Below are 21,155 nucleotides of genomic sequence, written 5' to 3'. Positions count from 1 at the left end.
GCTGTAAGCTTTCATAACTCACTCCTATCACTCAGCATGTCTATGAGAATCAAAAGATGTTGGAAAGGGAAGAGGCATATTTCAAATGTTTGCAAGATCACTTCCTAATGACACAGCAGAAGCTAACAAAACAGTGGCTTTAATGATATGTCTGTTGTGCAGCAGAAAGCTTTCTATCTCCCAGTCACTCAGAGAAAGGCAGGGAGACCGTCAGAAGGCATCCATCAGTTCTGCAGACTGTAGGAAAAGATGAGAGGGAATAAAGATGAAATTTGGGTGAGAGTAGAAGAATTTAAACTCATTATGGCAGAAGTGTAACAGAATTCCAAACGCTGGTCAAATTCAAGCATTCTGCAACCACTTCTGGGATGGGTTGTATAACAGACAAGACAGAGGAAAGCAGGGAACTAATCTCTTTCTCTGCAGAGAGCTTTTAGTCCAAGTAATTGCTGAAAAGATGCACTCAAGAGCTTCCAGCTTCACATGGAAATGGGACTGGGCATCTACTTGCCTAACAAGCAGACAAACAAAACACACTCAGAAATAAATATTAACAACAATTTAAATATTTTGCTACTTTACACAGTCCTTCTTTTTCCATTGACCTATCAAATTTCCTGATAAGTTATCTCCTCTCTATATATTTGCACGAAAAGCTCTTAACTTAAACTAGCCAGGCAGAAAATGAGCATGAGAAGGAGAACATTAATTGCATATCTTCTGGAGATTCCTATTTTAGTCATCAAGGTAACTGAAGAAAAAATAAAATAGCATAAGACCAGCTAGTCAACAATAGCAAAACACTGTCCTGGCAGGTAGGCAACGATACACACAAGTCAGTCAGCAAAATGGGAAATTAATTTCCTTCCCATTTCCCAAATTATTCTGTCCAAAACACTTTTGGTGGCAGGGCAAAACTTTCTTTTTTTTACTTCTCAAATTCTCAGACTATACAACCACCACTTAGCAGAGATCTTGGCATTTAGCAGCACAAGCAGGAAAAAATCATGATTTCCATACTCTCGGTATGTTTTTGGATTGGCAGTTCTGGAAAAAGCAAGACAGAACAATTTAGCTTTTGTGGCTCTGGAGTGACTCACTTCCTTTTGCAGGACAGTATTTCATTTCACCTTGAATTCCTGATAAAGGTTGACCTGCACTGCCCTCAACATTCAGCCATAAAACTGCTGTAAAAAAAAAAAACAAAAACCTACCACCCATTGCAACAAAGGGCAGCAAAACTTGTAAATACTGATGCCTCATTACTCACAGCTGTTCAAGACCAAAAGCTGCAACCATGTTTCCTTCGACCAACTACAGGAACTGTTTGACCACGGCTACCAGCCTACCTGCCAAGATTGACTGACTGATATAGATTCAAAACTCCCTCCCAGAGTAAGCTGGAGAAGCTGCATTCTGGCATATTCCATACCACAGAAACAGAACAAAATGAATAAGCCCTTGTAGACAGACCAAAGCCATTTCTATTCTTGACTGGGAACTAAAAATTGCTCCATCTAAAAGAAGTAGAGTGAGATGATCCCAAATGTGAAGTATCCAGGCCTTACTGAGGATTAAAATGACACTTCACGGATCAAACTAAGAGCACATGAAAAGTTTGGAGCGGATTTTGATAAGGTCAAATAGCTTTACACATACAAATCCTTAACAGAACTGAATGAGAACAAGCCTCCTGTCACATCTACAACACTCAACTACTTCCAGAAGTCATTAGGCAACAGTAAAGATTTACAAGTTTTGGAACAAGCACCTTATTCCCACTGACACCAAGAAAGCATCTTGAGTGCCTGCACAGCTCAAAACATCATCAAAAATCAAGTCTGTCTCCCCTTTCATGGTCTCATGAGAAGCCAGGGTAGAGTTGGACTAGAGGACTTCCAAGTGTCCCCTCCAGCTCAGACAATTCTATAAAGCACAACTGTGTCAAACACAGTTGGAGGACTACCTGACAGAAAAGCCACTCTGCCTTGTAACTGTGTCTTAGTAACATGGTTCCCCTCCTCATATCAAAATTATATGAAGGCTTTGGCCACGTGAGGTGAGACTGAGGCTTTCACGGCAATGACTCCATTGTTACTTTACTTGAGTCAGAAACCCACACAGTTGCCCAGGAGTGAAATTACCACATTGACCGAAGTTCTCAAGTTCTGGAGTTTCATCCTTGTAAATAACTCAGCTAAATTCATGACAGATTGAAAGAAAACCTCCGTAGTCAAAATATTTCATCTGTAAATGCCTTCTGTCATGGCATAAATTCCAGCTGCAACAAGACTTTATAGGCAAGTAGGAGTTAGAAAGACCTTTAAACCTGAAAAAAAAAACAAAAACAACAGCAATACAAAACCCAAAAACCTATGCCTCTAAAATTCAGGACTCCACAGAAAGGAGTTCTTTCCTCACTACCAATCTACCAGTTTCATTAAGAACAAGTTATTGCACCAGGTAATAAACAATCCGCATTATTCAGAAACTTTCCACACCGTCTTCCTTTCCATTAAAATCTCCTCATTCTCTAAAATAAATACATAAATGAATTCCTTTGTTGTCCCCTTGCCTTCAGAGTCTACACAGGAAAAAAAAAAAAAAAAGCCATTTGTCAATTAATTCCAGTCCTTTAGACTTGGGACTCCATTATGCTGCACAATTGTTCATATGTGCCTGCTTAACATGGATGGAAAAGATGCTGCTACATTGGAGGGAAATAACGGTAGGCTGGGCAGAAAAGGTGCCTTCTTCCATTGTGTGCACAACGCATTTTTGCTGACTGCAAGCTCTCACACGGCAGGAAAAAGCCCAAATGCCATTCTTGCTCTTGCTATTGGCAGCTGTTCTCTTATCACCAAAGAGAATTTATCGCACCACTGACAGATGCTGAGATTCAGAAGCTGGAACTGAAAGCCAAAGGGATTGAATCAGAAAACAGAAATGCCAAAAAAAAAAAAAAAAAAAAAAAAAAAAAAAAGGAAGAGCCCTACCAAAGCAAGTCACTTCACTGCACACATTGCACATGCATCTCTCCACAGGGAGAGGAAAAGAGAGCCTGAGCCCCCACGACAGATGTCAGGCGTTCTGTTTCGGGCAGCGCTGGAAGCTGCTCCAGTTCTGTGCTGAGGAGAGTGGTATAGAGGACCACAGAGAACTTCTCTGCTCAAACCCTGCAGACAGAGTGCAAAGAAGAAAGATGCATCTCCATAGAGGAAGGCCTGGAAAGCAAGCTTTCTCAGCAGGGATAACTGTAGTTATCATGCTTACAAAGGTACTTCCATTCCTAATGCTCTCTCCTGAAGGCAGTACGTGGATTAGGGTTACCTGAGTATTTATTTTTTCCCCCACTCTTTTTAAAGACTTCACAAAGCTGTAAACCTTATTTTCCCATGTTTAGCTATACCACATACCAACAAGAAATAGTTAATTTGACAGATGCTTTGGCTACTTCCAAGAAGAGATATGGGAGGATATATCTGGTTTAGATAACAAGAGGCTTTAAATAACTTTATCTCCCAATGTAGCAGTCGGTAAATGCATTCTGCCCATGGCCATTTGCAAGCCTTCTTTGCATGTACATTCAGAACTAAAAGTGCTCTATGCACACAGATAAACGTATGAAGGCTATGCTCATAAACCAGTGCCTATATTTTATTCACAGGCTTTGCACTGAAATGCACGCTCATACACAGACTTTGGGACGAGACGTACCTCTTTCCACCCCCAGGGAAAACGTGAATGTATTTATACACAGGCAGATAAGAAGGCAGCTATGCAGTGACACAGCAGTGACAAAGTCTCCGGGCTGCAAGTGTTATGCAAAGAAAGATACTCGATACCTTCCGCCAGCACTCCCAAATGCATTTCCTCAGCTAAGGTCAGACTAATGACGGATCTCATTCGCAGGCACTGAACTGTCTGCTCCGAAGAGCTCAGAGCAAGACGGGCTCTCCCACGGGAGCAGATTCCAACAGTGGGAAAAGCAGCCTCAGGCCGCCTCCCACTTGTTCGCTCTCAACAAATTTACAAAGAGACAGGTCCCCGCAACTCACACTTGGGAGATATCGTGCTGAGTATTTAAGAATGGAATCCAAGAGCAAGTCACACTTTCTGTCCTGTTCTAGTACTGATCTTACGCTAACAGGAGTCTGCAGGATGAGAACCCAAGTCACAGTACCGCTTATTTGTTCATTAGGAAGTCAATGAAGAGGCAGTTAATTGAGCTGGCGAGTGCAGCAAACGTCGTCCCACCAGGATGGAATGCAGATGTTCGACTGAAAGCACAGTGCCAGAGTGACACCTGCAGGAGGAGCCACGAAGCACCTCTCAGAGCGGTCCCCGAGTTTTCCGGAGTTACTTGCACCCAACACCTGACTCATTCTGCACTGCTCTCTTCAGAGAAAAGGACGGGGAAAATGACTTGGAAGCAAAGTCCAACACAAGATTTCCACAAACTCTTCTGACAAAATTGTAATCGTCAAATCACATGATCGTTTGAGTTGGAAGGGGCCCTTAAAGGACACCTAGCCCAACTCCCCTGCAATGAACGGGGATACTCACAGCTAGGTGGGCTGTTCAGAGCCCCTCTGGCCTGACCCTGAATGTCTCCAGGGATGGGGCTTCCATCATCTCTCTGGGCAACCTTTGCCAGTGTCTCATCACCCTCACTGTAAAAAATTTTTTCTTTACATCCAATCTAAACCTCCTCTTTTAGCTTGAAACTATTTCCCCTTGTTCTGTCACAACAGACCCTCCTTATAGAGTCTGTCCTCTTCTTTCCTAGTGACCCCTTTAGATACTGACAGGCCGCTCACAGGTCACCCCAGAGCCTTCTCTTCTCCAGGTGGAACAGCCTCAGCAGCACAGAAAGGAGTAAAACATAAAAAGATGCTGCTGGTGCTACAGAGCTAATGCTAGTTAATTAATTCAAATAAGCTTGCTTGCTATGCCTGTATTTTCCTGAAACTGGAAGCTAAACTCAGGCTAAGGGTTTATTTTATTCATCTTAATTGGACATTATCTGGTTATACAGAAGATCATAAAAGAATTGAACTCAGCAGGGAGCTGTTTGGGTTAACTAGAAACAGCTTACCTCATTTGTGACTTCCTCAGTTTTCTCTTTAGAAGCTTACACAGGTGATCTGAGTTTCAGCAGAGAAGCATGGAACTTCCCATGCACGTTTATTGTTACTCGCAATTAAGCTTATCTGCCAGTAGAATTAGGGCCATAGCATATGAATGAGGGCAAGCTAGGTGTTTACCCAAAAAGGTCAATTTAGGTCAAAGCTATCTTGCCCAGATGGCTAATTTCAATCTCTTACGCATATAACACAATTGTTCAATAAGCTCAAAATAAATAGTCTAAGTAATGAATTTAAAGCTGCCCTGATTGTTTCTCAATATTTCTTATTAATTGAACCTGTAACATTTCTTCTATCAAAGCTTCAAAGCTTAAACATAACAGCCAATTAAAGCTACTTTAAAAAAAAAAGAAAGAAAGAAAGGAAGAAAGAAAGAAAAAGAAAGTGCTGTCAGCTCCGATTCCTTCAGACTGAACTCTCTGAGGCACTCGGGATCTAACTTAAATTGCAGACGGCTTGGAAACAGTTTTTTTTTTTCTTGTTGTTTTTCTTCCCCCCTCCCCTTCTTTCTCCCTCAGGTATAATGTTCTCCATGAACTAATTATCCAAAGGACAATTAAAACTAAATTACACTTTTAACCTGCTAGCAACTTTCTAAGCTGCATTTGGCCTGACAAAAGTGAGTACGCTGAGTTCACCACTCAAGTGAACAATGAATCTCCTTTATCAGCAGGAGCTGGGGAGGATGCTGCCTGCTTTCCCTGCTCAGTCCCACATCAGCAGCCGCTTCTCAGCATCATCAAGGTTCTCTCACCCAAAGTAATGTGGCAGCTACATCCTTATTCTTTTAAATGCATGTGTGTGCATAAATATCGTCTCCTTTATTCTCTAGGCATTCAAAAGAGAAGAAGGAGGGGGATACTCATTAGTAAAAAGATCATCAGCGTCTAGAGGTCATTCTCATTAGCAGGGTCCCACTAGTTTAAATATTTCAGCTTCTAAGTGCATATGTTGACCAAACAGGGCACTTTCCTATTTTTAGCACAGCTGATGTAGGTCAGATGGAAATGGAACAGTTCTTCCAGCACAGAACAGAAACATCTAGCGCTGGATGGATTACTTCCCTTCCAACCAAGCTGAAAATAACTCCTTTGTGGTTTCCTAAGATTTTGTTTCCAGGAAACCGTGTTTGGATTCTCTTGTCCCTCTGTGACCCCATCACATGTGAGACTCACCAAGCTATCTCCTGAGTGCTGGCGAGCCCGGCTCCTAGCACTGTGTCTCTGCAAGGTGTTGTATTACACCATACTTCCCTGGTACCCAATGTGACTACGAAGGGATATCCTGTGCTCCATCCTGCACATAGTTCTCTGTACTATCTTGGTTGCTCTCCTCCAGCCAAAACTATGCCTACGGATCTTCTTTCAGAATATACTTCTCTGTACGATTATTAATTTAACTAATAGCAAGCCAGAGAAAAACCCAAAAGAGAGAAGCCATATGGAAAGGAAGACAAGCTAAAGAGGAATGAGCTTCTTAATTTGTGTGACCAAACAGTGAGATGTGGAGCTTGAGGGGTTACGTATCACAATGGTTGTATTGCTAATTCTAGGATGAAACACCTGGCCCTTATCATCGCTCTCGGGTTTCAAATACCCATCATCCTGCATCATTTACTTACCGCAGGGAGCTCTCTGTCATGGGAAGCATTCCATTCCCACCATAGAATCCTGGTGAAGCACTTCTATGTTTTGTTTAAATAAGATTCTTGTGGACGCCCCATCCCTGGAGGTGTTCAAGGGCAGGTTGGATGGGGCCCTGGGCAGCCTGGTCTAGTATTAACTGGGGAGGTTGGTGGCCCTGCCTGTGGCAGGGGGGTTGGAGATTCATGATCCTTGATGTCCCTTCCATTCTCCTGGCCATTCTGTGAGATGGGAGACATTCATAGATCACAGAAGGGAGGGGTAGATGATGAGCAAGGATCCCCATTCAGGACTCTTCAGCCTCAGAAACAGAGCCAGGCATGGGGAGAAGTACCCAGCTGATGCCGCATGATGAACTAAGCAGAGTTCTCTGTTGCACGGAGCCAGCACAATTCCAGCAAGCCAAGGCCTCTCATCACTTTAAAACTTCGTACTACCTGTTTTTGGCACGTTTTGCATACAGGTCTGCCACGTTCCGATCCTCCTGAAAGGAATGGCTCAGTTTAGAAGGGAGATACCTCTATTTGAAGCGTGACCGCCTGACGCTGACCGACGCCGGCCAGCAGGCGGCAGCTCCGCGCACCTCAGGGCGCTCCGCCTTGCGCTGACGTCATCTCTCCGCGCCAGCCACCCGTCGCAAAGCGCCGCAACGTGCTGTGCGCGAGCCGGCCCGGCCGGGCTTTGCGCGGTGCCGTGACGGGGTCGGAGGGCCGCGAGCCGATGCGGGGCGGGCAGGATGCAGCAGAAGCTGCTGCGCAGCGCGCACTACATCGAGCTGGGCGGCTACCAGTACTGGCCCGTGCTGCTGCCGCGCGGCATCCGTCTGTACACCTACGAGCAGATCCCCGTCTTCCTGAGGGACAACCCCTACATCACCGACGGCTACCGCGCCTACCTGCCCTCGCGCCTCTGCCTCCGCAGGTACGGCCGTCCCCGGGGCCGGGTCGGGACCTCGGAGCCCCGCTCAGCCCCGCCGTGTCTCCCCGCAGCCTCTTTATCCTCTCCAACGAGAGCGTCAACATCTGGAGCCACCTGCTGGGCTTCCTGCTCTTCTTCACGCTGGGAATCCGCGACCTGACCGTCGTGCTGCCCGCCGCTCGCGCCTCCCGCGAGGACTTCGTCATCTGCGCCGTCTGCCTCTTCTGCTTCCAGGTGGGGCACCGCGCTGTGCGCCGTGCGGCGGGTGGGCTCGGAGGCTGAGCTGGTTTTGAACCGTTTCTTATAAGAACAAAGCATGGCCGGCATAAAAGAGGCTGCAGAACGCCGGCTGGGCGGGCCGAGGCTTTGTGTTCTGGTTTCTGCTGGGCATTATGTCCAACGCTGTGCCCGCAGATGGCGTTGGTGTGATCAGCAACTCGAGCACAAAAACCAGCTGTGGATTGATGGGGTGAGGCCAGTTGCATGAGTTTTAACAAGGTGAGGTGCTGGGATAGTTCAGTGTGAGAAGAGGAGGCTCAGGGGAGACCTCACTGCAGCTGCCTGAAAGGAGGTTGTTGTAATGAGGTGGGGGATCGGCCTCTTCTACATAACAGCAATAGCACAGGATGTAATGGCCTCAAGTTGCACCAGGGGAGGTTCGGGTTGGATATTGGGAAACCTTTCTTCTCAGAAGGAGTGGTGAGGCATTGGCACAGGCTGCCCAGGGAGGTGGTGGAGTCACCATCCCTGGAGGTGTTCAAGATATGTGGAGCTGTGATACTGAGCGACAAGGGCTTGTGGTAAGGTGGGATAAGGCCAATGGCTGAACTAGATGACCTTAGAGATCTTTTCCAACCTGAATGATTCTTTGATGTTATTATGCAGCTGGACCTGGGGTTCTTGTGCATTTTGCACAGCTGTCAGAGTTCAAGAAGCACCTGAACAATGCTCTCAGATATAGGGTTTGGACTTTCGATGGTTCTGTGTGGACCCAGGAGTTGGATGTAATGATGCTTATGGATCCCCTTCAACTCCAGATATTCTATGATTCTGTTTCTCAGGAGGAAAAAAAATTGACGCCAGCCAAGAAGCCAAGTCAGTATACTGCATGTTAGAGGTCAATCACTTCTGTGTTCCCTCAGCAAAGCTGCAGAGTGCTTGTACTCGAGGTGGATTTGGGCTTTGGTTTCTGCTTGTTGTAGCTGGACCATACTGAATTCATCTTGGTCATACTTGGGCAGGTCAGGCCCTGCTCCTGTATGCACTGGCATCGCTTTTGGCCTCATGCTCTAGGTCTCAGTACCCTCATTTCCTTAGCTGCAGCCTGTGGTTTTCAAGTCTTGCAAAGTTTTGTGTTTCATCTGCAAAAGAGGTTATGCTAGTTTCCACTGATTATGAGCAGAAATCATAATTGTCTACACCAAGTAGTTCTGTAAAACATGTAACATGTTACTTTTGGACTCTTAAGCTTCAGAGTTGAAGCTTAATCCCCATTAATCCCCGTCTGTTACTGAGAAATTAATGTGTCCTTGTTTTGATATTTGTGTAGGTCTGTATGCTTTGCTCAGTAGGATATCATCTCTTCTGTTGTCATCGCTCAGAGAAGACCAGCCGACGATGGATGGCATTAGATTACGCAGGAATTTCCATTGGTATCCTAGGCTGCTATGTATCAGGCGTGTTTTATGCATTTTATTGTAGTAAAGTAAGTCTGTATCACTTACTTTTGTGGTCCCATTACCATGGTTTCCATGTATTAGGAAAGGGCTTTGTCACAGTGTCCAGGTGGCACATTTGTCAGGGGACGGTGATAGGAACAGGTTCTGACACATGCAGAACTTTGCTTGCAGAAGTAAAAGATTAAGAGATTCCTTTTAAGCTGTCAATTGCATGAGCCTCAAGACAATATTTAAATCATTATAAAGTCAGTGTAAATTTTATAGGTCCTGCCTTTGTCAAATGCATGAGGCCCATAATGGGATGTTCCTCCATCACAGCATTTATACGGGGCAGAAACAAGCTTAATTTGCTTTGGAGTTCTAAACTTTTGTAACTTCTCTGCTCCCTGTAGAAGAAAGTAGTTAAAGTAGTCCTCTTCAACAGAGCTATATTTAATATATGTTTTGGTGAAGTGTGTGAAATAAATGTGAAGTAAGAGCATCTTCCCCCCTCACTGGGTTACTAAGAACACACTGATTCAAGCACTGGCACTTGCGGTCACACAAGTGACGAGAACGTTTTAAATCATTGTGTTTAGTAACATAGATTTTCTACCCAGAGTTTACTTCAGATGAGCAAACATACAAACTTAATTGTGTTTCTTTTTTCTCAGTACTGGCGTCAGGTGTACTTAATCACTGTGCTGGCAATGATCTTGGCAGTATTTTTTGTTCAGATTCATCCCAATTACCTCACGCAGCAGTGGCGCAGGCTGCGCTCCATCATCTTTTGCTCAGTGTCTGGATATGGCATTATTCCTACTATCCACTGGGTTTCACTCAACGGTGGCATTGGTGCAGCTATTGTTCAGGTAAAAGACAATAATACGGAAATAAGATTTATTTTTGCTTTGCACGTAGCATCTTCTCTCGGTCTCATTTTGGAAATGAGGGAGAAGTAGACCTAGTGAAGATTTCTTAAAGCACAGAATTCCTTTGGATGTTACAGCCCAAACGCTCAGATTTATGGAAAGCCAATCAACAGGTTGAGTAGATGAAATCTGTTTCAGTGATTTAAAGCTGCGCTGTGAGAAGACCCACCTGGATGCAAACATGACCACGACGGTGTGCTTGCCTGAGGGGCAGAGCAGTCTGTGCAGGTCGGACGCACCCTTGCACAGCTCAGGGCAAGGAGCAGGAGCAGAGAGCTGAGTCAGCAGGCGAGTGGGAAGCAGTCAGTCAGGATGCACAGGTTGCAGAGGTGAGGTGAACCAGGAGACATGGGTGGGAAGTTCTTCCTCTTCTGTGCCCTGGGTTGGTGGCAAAATCAGCATTTGCCTACACAGCCTTCTGTCTCTCATGCATAACTGGTTCAATATCACTGTTAAGTTACCAAACTAATTTCCCTCTCTTGCTTTACCACTATGGTAAAGGTTACTCAGCTCTGAAAAACAGGAAGTACAGCACTGTTAAAAAAGGTGAATGTGCCCCATGGTTTAAAATGTTCCCCCAGGAATCACAGCCATTAGTCAGGGCTCTGATAGCACTGAAAAAAAACAACCTTTGCTTTCATAGCAAGTACTGCCTGTGAAAGTTCTTAAGATTGGCACTTCAGGAGGATTGTCTTCTAGGATGCTGATTTAGCCTGGTCCAGAGCTACTGCTGAATTTGGAAGAGCAGCATTGATAATAAATGCAGTCTTCAGACAAGGTACTGAAACGTTCACTCTGTAAAAGTCAAATAAGCAAGCAATCATTGCTACCCCTGCTTTTTCCAATTAGTCAATTAGTTTGTCCTGATAGAGCAGAATGGTAGATGTGATACTCATTTTGCTTCCACACTTCAGAGAAAATGCTCTGCTTCCAGCAATAAAACACTCCGTTACTGAAAACAAAACAGAAAAAACTAGTCATGTGAATGGGTTGCTTTCCAGCAGCTAGTTTGGTTACTTACAGTCTAGTCTGTAGTATTCCTGTGGCCTTCCATTCAGATTTTTTCCAAATTTTGGCATTTGTTTCTCAATTAGATTCTGTTCTATTCAGTAGATAATATGAGCAGCAAAATAATACTCCATTTTGTCACACCTTTTGTTTTTTTAAAATGTATTTTGAAATTATTATTTTAAAATATTTTTTACCTTACAGCAGAGTAAGAAAGCTTCCTTTTCTTTTGCAGGAGTTTGCTCCACGTGTGGTTGTCATGTATTTCATTGCTGCAGTAGCATTTCTCTTCTATATTTCCAAAGTTCCAGAAAGGTACTTTCCAGGTATGAAATCGTTGTGTTTTTCTGCAGTTGAGCTTCCTGCAGTGTCACAGTCTTTGCTATGAGCCCTGAATTTATGATGAGAGTACAGTTGATTATGTTCTACTTAACGTGCATTGATACCAAAGAATTCACACTTGGTGTGCACTTCAGTCAAAAGAAGTCAGATGACTTTTGTTGTTCTTCATTAAAGAATTTAACTGTCTCCCAGCCAGCTGAATGTGTGACTGAGCTTGGGAATAGACTGCTTGCTACCTGCCTTACATGAGTTAATGCAAATTTAACAACTGCTTCCCCTTTTTGTTCCCCACAGGACAGCTCAACTACCTCGGCTCTAGTCACCAAATATGGCACATCCTTGCAGTAGTGATGTTGTACTGGTGGCACCAGTCTGCAGTGTACATCATGCAGTACCGACACAGCAAGCCCTGTCCTGAGCATAGTGTGGACTTGTGAAGGTATAGCCTTTGTGCTTGTGGGAACATGAGATTTTAACAAGTAGAGAGTTAAGTAGTCTTGTTTTCAACATGTCACAAAGTTCCATTAGTTGCTTTAATTTAATTAGCTCCCCAGAGAAAATGCTTACTAGTGTAATGTTTCCTTGTGAATAAGCAAGCAGCTACTTTGATAGCAGGCAGGCTGCTGCTGCTGCTGCGATGTATGAGGCTGCAGTGCCTTCAAGCAGAGTTTTAGAGCAGGCTGGACAAATCTCTGCCAGATCCCTAGCAGCTCTGTTTGACAACAGTTGCAAGCACTTACCAACATTTGTTTATATGTAGTTTTTTCTTAAGGTTTTTGCAGGTTTTTTTTTAGTCTAATATACATTGGATTTTGGGCAGTTAAGTAAGAGTTAATATTTCCTATGCATAATAACTGACTTTTTTTTTTTTCCTCAATTGTCTTTCAGAGGCACTGCAATGAAACTTCTGACTACGGGAGTCTGAACCTTACAAATATGCAGAACTATGAAAGTAAGCCCTAAGGCAGTTCCTTCCCAACTTCTGGACTGTTACCCTACTCACTGAGATGATACATTAACAGGAATGCTGGAGAAAAAAGGAGCATTGCCTAGATCTCAGTACAACATCTGAAGATCTCTTGAACACCTCCACGGTCAGTGACTCCACCACCTCCCTTGGCAGCCCATTCCAGCACCTGACCACTGTCTCAGAGAAGTATTTCCTAACGTCCAACTTGAATCTCCCCTGGCACAACTTGAGGCCATTCTCTCTGAGACCTGAAATTCATTTCCTTCTTGTCATTTTCTGCTCTGCAATCAAGTACAAAGCAGGTCTTTCTTAGAGTGGAACAACAAAAAGGTGGGCTGTAGAACTAAGCATTTGGAGCACTGCATCATTCTCCTGCTTTGTAAATACAAACAACAGAATTGCATACCACTGCTTAAGCTAGCAGACCCATACGCCATGACTACAGGTTTTGTTTCAGCACAGAACAAAAAGACACGCTCCCAGTAGGAGTGTGCCTTTAGAACTGTGATTAACTGAGTGGCTGGTCTTGGCTCTAAATTGCATTGGTACACGGGGCTGCATCCTTCAGAATCATCGTCTAAGTGATGTGTGTACACTTCAACATCAGGACAGTAATGTGTAATGTCAAATTCAGTGGAGTATTGTACTTTTCTAGTTGTTTCTGGGAGGTGGATGTTATCTACCATATATATCTTGATTTCAAATTTTAAGTTGTTTCCTCAAGCATAGGTGGTGCCATTACTTCAGCAAGTCTCTCTGCAGCACTCTGGTGCTTCTGAATAGCGTTCTGAAATATTTCAGGAGTAGTCTTACACTTGCTGTTACCCTGGAATTAGTAGAAGTGCTAAGGATTTATTTTTTTTTAAGTTACATGTTCTTTTAGCAGGTGTAAATAACAAGCCCGGAGTAATAAGATTGCTATGAATTCAAGCCACTGAACTTTGGCCTTTTAATGACTCATACTGTACTTCTAGCACTTCATTAGTCGAAGTGATTTATTGCCACTTGCTTTCTGCACTAAAAAGACAACCTTGGGTTTTTATAGTCTGCAGTTAAACCACGTCTTGGTTTAATGTCAACACTAAAGAGACACGAGCTATGCAGGTTGTTAGGTACCTGGTGCTCAGCATGAAGCTCAGTGGGTGCCAGCCTGGAGGCTGGCAGGGTGCTGTTTGGTCCCACCGAAGTTGCCTCTGTCCTGGGCAAAACATTCCCAGCTCCCCTCAGCCTTCTACACAGGGAACGTGCCAAGGGAATAGTGATAGACATTTACTGACAAGTATTTACCTTGTACCAGGGATGGAGGAGACAGGACCTTTCCTCTTCTACTGGTAGGCTGAAGAGCAATGCTGTCACTTAAGCTCAGTGAGGATTTGGTGTTTTTTTCTTCCCAGCTCCAGAAACAGTTATTAGAAAGAACTTAAATGCATTTGAAGTTCAAATCCCAGCCTTCTGAGCCTTCCAGTATGAACACTGATTTCTTTTTTTCTTTTTAAACTTGACAGTAAAGCAAATTTAAAGTGCGCTAGTGACTACTGCTAAAATCTGACAAAGACCTGCAATTGTTAAAGCTTGTTTTCAGTGTTATATGAACAATAACATTTGAAGACTCTGTGACTCATTTTACAGTTTGCTAATTTTTTTTTTTTTTTTCCAAACTAACTACTGTAGCAGTTTTCACTGGATAAGAAAAGATTAAGTTGTACATTTTTATTATCCTGACAAAATTTATTAAGCTGCATGATGGCCTTTTCTGTAAATACTGAACCTGTAAATAAATTTTGGTTCATTGGATGTTTACTTGTAACATTTTTATCTAAGTACTGTTGGATGACATGTGAATCGCTGCACACAATGTTTGAAATGGCTGACGAGCAGAAGACAGAACATCCAGAATGAGCTACAATTTAGTACCTGTATTCTGTTGCAGCTCCTAATCTTTCTACAGTGTTGGTTTTCTTCAGCTGAGATAAGAATAAAACCAGTAGAAGCAGTCACCAAAAAATTGCTCTGGCTAATAGTTGGCAGAATGAGTCAAATCAAATGAAAAATATGTCTGTAAGATTAAGTGCAGAACTAAGTCTGGAGTTAGCAATGAAAATTAAAATTCTGGCCCCTGAAAAGGGATAAAGCTTCAGTTAGCAGCTACGAATCTGAGTGTGTCCTTTCGAAACCATTCTTGGTTTTGAAAGCAGGAAGGCTTAAAGGAGTAATACTGAACCGAAGGACATACTTAATATATTATCAACAAGTTGAACCAAGATGGCAATAGTGGGCTGCTAATATAACCATCATTAAAAAACATCAACAGGAACCTACAGCCACAAAAAGCAACGAGGAGAAGCAACACTGCTTGTAGAATAACTTACAGCCTAAATGAGAGTACTTAATAATGCCATGTTTAAGGACATCTGCGAAGTCACTGTTATCATGTTTATTTATTTAACAACTGCAATATTTATGACATACATCAGTTTCACAAAACTCTGTTTAGTGGTACACAAAAAAGCTTTAGAAACTTGAAGTCTAACAAGAAATGGAAGTGTAGTTCAGGAAAGTGCACTTAAAAGCTGAATGCCAGCAATTTTAAAATAGATTTTATGCTCTTTAATATTAGGTGATGCTTTACTCACAAACTCAGCTATACACACCACTTCCTCAATTTTTCTTTGAAAAGAAGCGCTGTAGAAAAGTAACTCAGCAGCCACCCCTTGCATGTTTTTCTCTTGCAGGTTTCCCTTATTCACTCTTCCTAGTTTCATCAGAATGATTGTGGCTGCAATGTTACTAAAAACACAGTGCGATGTGTGCGAGCATGTGTATATTTTATATATATTTCTCATATATAAAAATACACTATATAGTATAAAAAACTCCAGATAAACTCTTATTCTCACAGTAGCAAATATACCAACTTATTTTCACAGTACTTAGTTTTATTAACTGGGACAACCAGAATGATTAAAAATTATTTCTTTGAAAGTTGGTTTTCGCAGGTCCCACATGACACAAGTCAGCAAAAGCAATTCCGCACGTCTCACGGCTTCTTTCTTTCAGCGACCATAACCATAAAGGGCTTCTTAGTACCTTTGACAAAAACTGCCCAAAGCAGCTGGTTCTGACAGGTCTATGGTTCAGTCATTCAGCAGACTGAAAGAAGTGTTAAAAATCAGTTGCTATTTCCTGGTGGAAGGGAAGTGTGAATTCCTTACCTTGTGTTCATCGTCTTCTTGGTACAAGTCTAAGTGCACATGGTCTTTCTTTTCAGGTAAGGTCACAGTACACTCCATGAATGACAGACAGAGATATCTACATGCTGAATAAAGGCAAAAGGATACTATATTCCCCAACAGTACCACACTTTGCCACGGCTGAACCATAGTTGAAGCTTAAACCCAGGCTGCAAACTGAATAGACCACATAAAGTCGACGCAGTGAGGCACATTCATCTCAGATGAGAGAAAAAAGTCATTTTAACTCAAGAAACATAAAACTGCATGTATGCAAAAAAGTTGTTTCATAAGCGTAGTACAAAGATCAAGGCTTATTAAGGCCACAAGAAAGCAAGTATCATTGGCTGTAACTCAGAGGCAGCCGGAGGCACAATGCCAGTTTCAGAGTAACTTGGGTTTAAGGTTTGCTTTAATCTCCCCTATCAGTTATTGTATGCAATCCAACTTCAGCTTTCCTGTACTGTAATAAAACTATGTGTGAGCCCTCTGTCAAAAAAATAAAGTAGTAAAAAATCCACCACACAAAGAAATTCTGCTGCGCTCTTCAATCTGAAACTTCAAGGTCATCAGACAAATCAAATACGATTCTTTCTTCTTGTAATTTACCTTAATTGAAGCCCACACTAAGCACCTAACAGCCATGCCAACCCTCAAGCTGTTCCTCCAGGAGGGAAAGCAGTAATTGCATGGTGCCAATGAGGACTGGCCGTATTTAAGACTGCGGGTCAATTGCTTGTTGCTTTATTCTTGTTTTGTTTCTTGTTTTGTTTCCACCCATCTGCCCCGATAATATTCTGTTCCAACAGTTGTCTTAAGGCAGGAAAAGTGACAGTTCAGAAGGAAACTGCAGGAAGGCAGCTAATAAGCACGCACATAGAAACAAAATCGCAGTTAACCTGAGTATCAGAAAATGCTACAGACTTGGCGTGCGCTTCTTACAGCCTTTGGCACAAAAAAAAAAAACAACAACAACAAACTGGTGAGAACAGTAGTAATAAAGCCTAAGAAACTCCTGTGCAAATAGAGTTGAAACACTTCTACTCGCATACTCCTAAAAGCTTAACTTCTAAGCTTGAAAAAGTCATTCTTAAACAAGCAGAGCTGTAGTTTCTCTTTCACCTTGTCAGAGAAAAAAAAAAGGGAAGGTAATTGAAGTGTACAGACATATGAACCAGATTCAAAATCCAGGACCAGGGAGGCAGCATTTTATCAAAACCAGCTCTGAAAGGAGAAAAAGAATTTGTCTTTAACATGCCATTTTCAACAAATATTTCAAGGGATCTACCTCCTACCCTCACCAATTTCAAAACAACTTAATAAACAGCAGGAGAATTTGAAGAAAAAATGCACATATTTCACTTCACATCCTGTGAGGAGAGGAGGGCAGGGGGAATCAGCCATGAATTCTTACGGTCTCTTTTTATAAACATGGAATGCTCTGACATTCAGTGGAGCAGGACGTAAAGCTAAGACAAGCAGAGGAGCTGCCTCCTTCCACTTTCTCAGGATTGCCATGGAAACAAAGCAAAGTGGACCACTCTGATGTACGCTCACTCTGCAGCCAGCGTACATGCTCGGCTCGAGTCGTGAAGCAGTGGAGTCACAAAGCACATGGTGTCACCATCGGCACATGGTAACCGCATCTCTCCAACGAGCCTGTTCGCATTGCCTTCCCATCACTACTGGCACTGCAAGCTCCAAGCTTTTAGCCATGTCTTGTGCACCCGATGTCTTAGAGGTACTGTGTGGCAGGACAGCAATCCTGCTGGTAAGGCGTTGCGGTGTGAAATGCAACTTACTGCTGCAGCACAGAACAGCATTCTGCAGACTACTTGCTGCTACTGCTTCTGAAACAAAGCTGGGTCCAGAGAAGTTTCTCCAAAGCTCAGTGCATTTAGCAAAACTTTCTTAAAAAACAAAAAACAAAACACACATACAGAAACAGGTCCATCAGAAGTTGAAAATGTTAGGTTACAATCATTTCATGAAATTATCGTTTTATAAACAACATGAGTTTTGACACAACACACATTTTCTTTGTGGTAGAAATCCAAGAGGAAAAGAAAATGCATCTTCAGACACAAACCCCAACTTGTAATCAGATAAAACTGATGGTGCGTTTCAGTCAACTGTAGAAGTCATCTGAAATATTCCACCCATGCCAGATGTCCTTCTCACCAGCCTCTCCCCCAGTGTGCTGAGTAGTCTTCAAAGTGCTGCAAACACTGGCTACATCCCTGCTGGTTTACTCCTCTACATTCAGATTCCATTTCACAAACTGTTATATTCTCTGCTTCTTTAGTTTTAACTCTACACTTCCAGTTTGCTATTTTACATTAATGGCACTTACTGTAAAAAATAAAATTGAACATTTAGGCACACAAAAAAAATAATCTGCCTTTCAGCTCTGCAGCTGCATAGATGTCCACCAGGTGCAAAGCCACAGCCATGCTTTGAAATTCTGGGTCGCAGCTCCTTGATGACCTGGCTTCATTATTTTATGATTAACAAAGGTAGTTTTCATCTAGGAAGTGAAGTCTTGACTATTCCCAGCATATAAGTCTGGATATTAGTATGTTTAGGTTCTTAGATCTAGTGCAACTGAGACAAAGAAGAACCACAGTTCCTTCAGCCTACCTGTAAGTTTGGAAAACTTTTTCATGTGATCTCTGCCTGTTCCCCTTCCCTCCATTTCAGCACATTGCCAAGTGCTGAAAAGATGATGCAAAAAACGCAGGATGACATGTTCCAGGCCCAAAAGTCAGCGACAGACACCAATTCACATCCCATTTCTCTTTATGTTCTGGGAGCCATCTTTCATAACAAAAGTTTTCAATTTTTCCACAAAAGAAAATTAAAATCGCTATCTTTCTGCATTCCATCGTGCAAGCCGGCCATGCTTTCTTTAACTTGAATAAACTGTACAGCCCAGCACCCTGTCAAGGAGATAAATTACTCTGCTCATTGAACTCACTACTAAGCAACTCAGAGAGGTGGAAGGAGGGACCCACTGGAAGCATTTACTGTTTCGAAGGAAATGGAGCTGCTCCAAAGGGATCCAACTCTAGTGCCTGTTGCTGCTGACTCTGTGCACTCTGTACAACCAGTTCTGTGAAGGGGACCGCACCAAAATCATCTGTTTTCAGCCCATCACCAGCATGCACCGGTCCAAGCAAGGAGCTCTGCCGAGGCCTGCTAGCCACTACCACTGCACCATGATCCCCACGGCTGTCACCAAACCCCTGATGCTGAGGATGCCGCATCAGTTCTGGTGGGTGGAAGGGTTTGGCTCCAAAGGGATCCAGCAGACTCTCATCTGTCTGCAAAGGGTTGGTTCGGTCTTTGCTGTCTGTCAGTGAAACACTGATGTTCTCTTTGGAGTCAGAGATGGTCAGGAACTCGTTGCTGCTCTGCGAGTCCCTGCGGCCTGCTTTCTTGTGCCTGCGGGCTCTCTCGGGAGTGCGGTAGTTGGGTTTCAAAGTCTTCTTTGTGGTTGTTGGGGTGCCATGGTGACGCTTCCCATTGTTCTTTGGGACCTCCTGCTTCATGCGCCTCTGGCGGGATGAAAGCTTCTGCAGGTTGCGCTGTTGCTTCACCTTCTGCTGCTGCTGACTCCCTGTGATCTCTTCAAAAGGAACCAGCCCAAACAGGTCCTCTTTACTCCCACTCATCTTGGGGAGAGGAGAGGGCTGAAATGGGGTGCAACCAAAAACGTCAACACTCCGTGGCGAGGTGGGTGAGAGTTGTGTTTTGGTTCCCACTACCTGGTCATCTTGCTGAGACACCTTTTTGCTGAACGGAGCTTTGGTGAAAACATCGAAGTCATCCTGCTCTTGGCTCAGGCTGGGAAATGCAGTTTGAGAAGAGACATCTTGGTTGCCCTTCTCCCTTGGCTGAGGCTGAAGAGAAAAAAAGGGCACTGCCCCAAACACATCAAATTCTTGGCCAGGGCTCACTTTGACAACCGTAGTTGGAGCCTCAGGTGTTTGCATTAAGCTGGGTTCTTTAACTTCTCTGCTACCCATAACATTTCTGAATCTACTGCTTGGGAGCCCTTCCACAAATTTTTGTTTGGTACGATCAGATTCAGAATCAGAACTTTGCTTCTCCTCCTCCTCTTCTTCTAACTCTTCCTCAGAGTCCATGAGCAGAGGGCGGTGGCCTAAATTCTCTGGTTCCGTATCATTGTCATCATTGAAGTCTCCATTCTCACCTTGCAAGACCTCCTCATCCTCTTGTTCTTCTTCCTCCTCGCTACTCTTGGGAGAGGGAGGATCTGATTCAAAATCACTCTCTGACTCATCACAACCTTTTGTCACTTGTCCTTCTGCAGTCTTCCTTCCTGGACGGGGATCTTTAAAAGCATGACTCAGTCTTCCAGCTTTGTTTGGGGTCCCTAAGTTGTTTCCTTGACTGCTGGCTGAGTTCTCCACTTGTTTTCCAGGGGAATCTGCAAGTTCAAAGAAAAAAGAAAAGAAAAACAATTTTAATACACTCCTAAAATCAGCACTTATTCGCAATAGCCAATTGTGATCAAGGACAATAAAAGCAAGTCTATATTCCATAAATACAGAGGGAAAACAACTAAAGACCAGATCTTAGTTGTCAAATGCTAATAAAAGGGATTAGTAGTCAGAACTTCTAGCTTAACTCCTCAAGCACAGAACCTTTCCAAATCCAATACTAATATCTGCACCAGCCAGCCACTCCTCTCCAGGGAAAGATGAGTTGCCTTCTGTAGAGGTTCTCCAAAGCCAACACCTCGTACCAAGCAGTCAGATACCTGGGACATCACTGACACACTCAGTACAGCTTCACATGGGGAATAAGTGCATGAAACTGTCATGTTTTTTTATGTCACAAGTTCTCAGCTTTTCCTTTCTCAAGCATTCATTGCTCTAGACAATCCTACTTAATGTCTCCATGATGATTAGTTCCCTTTAAGGCCTATGAATAACAGCAGCTGGGTGAGAATAACCTTGTACACATCCTAACTGTAGGGAAGATTGCATGAGGTCATCATCTCTGTCCTGCCCTCAGGGTACCCGCTCCCTCCTGGAGCCTACCAACATCTACAAGGGAAGTATGGATTTTGTTGGTGTTTCTCCTCACTCGGTATTATGTTTCAAGGCATCCAAAGGGAAATGGACAAGACAATGGTATCCCTGGGAAAACAGCAAGGCAATCAGTGAAAATAACAGTATGGAAACAAAGAAGAAGGGACAAATGTGTTTCCAATGTGTCTAAATTTCAAGTACTTCTCCACTAAATCACTAATAAAAAGCATAACTTGGACTCTTCACA

General features: G+C 43.3%; 2 protein-coding genes across 9 annotated transcripts in view; one reads left to right on the top strand and one right to left on the bottom strand.

Annotated features, from left to right (window-relative positions):
• The first annotated feature begins 7,394 nt into the window (after positions 1-7,394).
• On the top strand, positions 7,395-14,412 carry PAQR3 (progestin and adipoQ receptor family member 3). Of its 6 annotated transcripts, XR_014882928.1 has the most exons (8): positions 7,395-7,711; positions 7,780-7,942; positions 9,258-9,413; positions 10,041-10,238; positions 10,998-11,076; positions 11,542-11,632; positions 11,943-12,087; positions 12,537-14,412. XR_014882928.1 is itself a non-coding variant. In XM_010709738.4 (7 exons), exons 1-6 carry the CDS (start codon positions 7,527-7,529, stop codon positions 12,083-12,085), a joined length of 873 nt encoding a protein of 290 aa, XP_010708040.1. In that variant the 5' UTR covers positions 7,395-7,526; the 3' UTR covers positions 12,086-12,087; positions 12,537-14,412. The 6 variants fall into 6 exon arrangements, 2 of the variants coding, with proteins under 2 accessions (XP_010708040.1, XP_003205602.2); XM_010709738.4 differs by lacking the exon at positions 10,998-11,076 and having other exon boundaries at positions 10,104-10,238; XM_003205554.5 differs by lacking the exon at positions 10,998-11,076.
• Positions 14,413-15,037: 625 nt separating this feature from the next.
• The window catches only part of BMP2K (BMP2 inducible kinase), a 57,082-nt gene continuing 50,964 nt past the window's right edge, over positions 15,038-21,155 (bottom strand). For all 3 annotated transcript variants that reach the window (XM_085222502.1, XM_085222504.1, XM_085222503.1), the window contains one exon: positions 15,038-20,301. In XM_085222502.1, the coding sequence (XP_085078628.1) occupies positions 18,872-20,301 (1,430 nt within the window). In that variant the 3' untranslated portion in view covers positions 15,038-18,871. The remainder of the gene's footprint in view (positions 20,302-21,155) is intronic.

Source organism: Meleagris gallopavo, chromosome 4, assembly GCF_905368555.1.
Source record: "Meleagris gallopavo chromosome 4, MGAL_WU_HG_1.1, whole genome shotgun sequence".
Classification (NCBI taxonomy): Eukaryota; Metazoa; Chordata; class Aves; order Galliformes; family Phasianidae; genus Meleagris; species Meleagris gallopavo.
This window is presented reverse-complemented; position numbering and strand designations above follow the sequence as displayed.

Coding starts and splice junctions, on each gene's coding strand:
- PAQR3 (XM_003205554.5), top strand. CDS start 7,527: ATGCAGCAGAAGCTGCTGCGCAGCGCGCACTACATCGAGCTGGGCGGC. Junction 7,712..7,779: donor TCGCGCCTCTGCCTCCGCAG/GTACGGCCGTCC, acceptor GTCTCCCCGCAG/CCTCTTTATCCTCTCCAACG. Junction 9,414..10,040: donor ATGCATTTTATTGTAGTAAA/GTAAGTCTGTAT, acceptor CTTTTTTCTCAG/TACTGGCGTCAGGTGTACTT.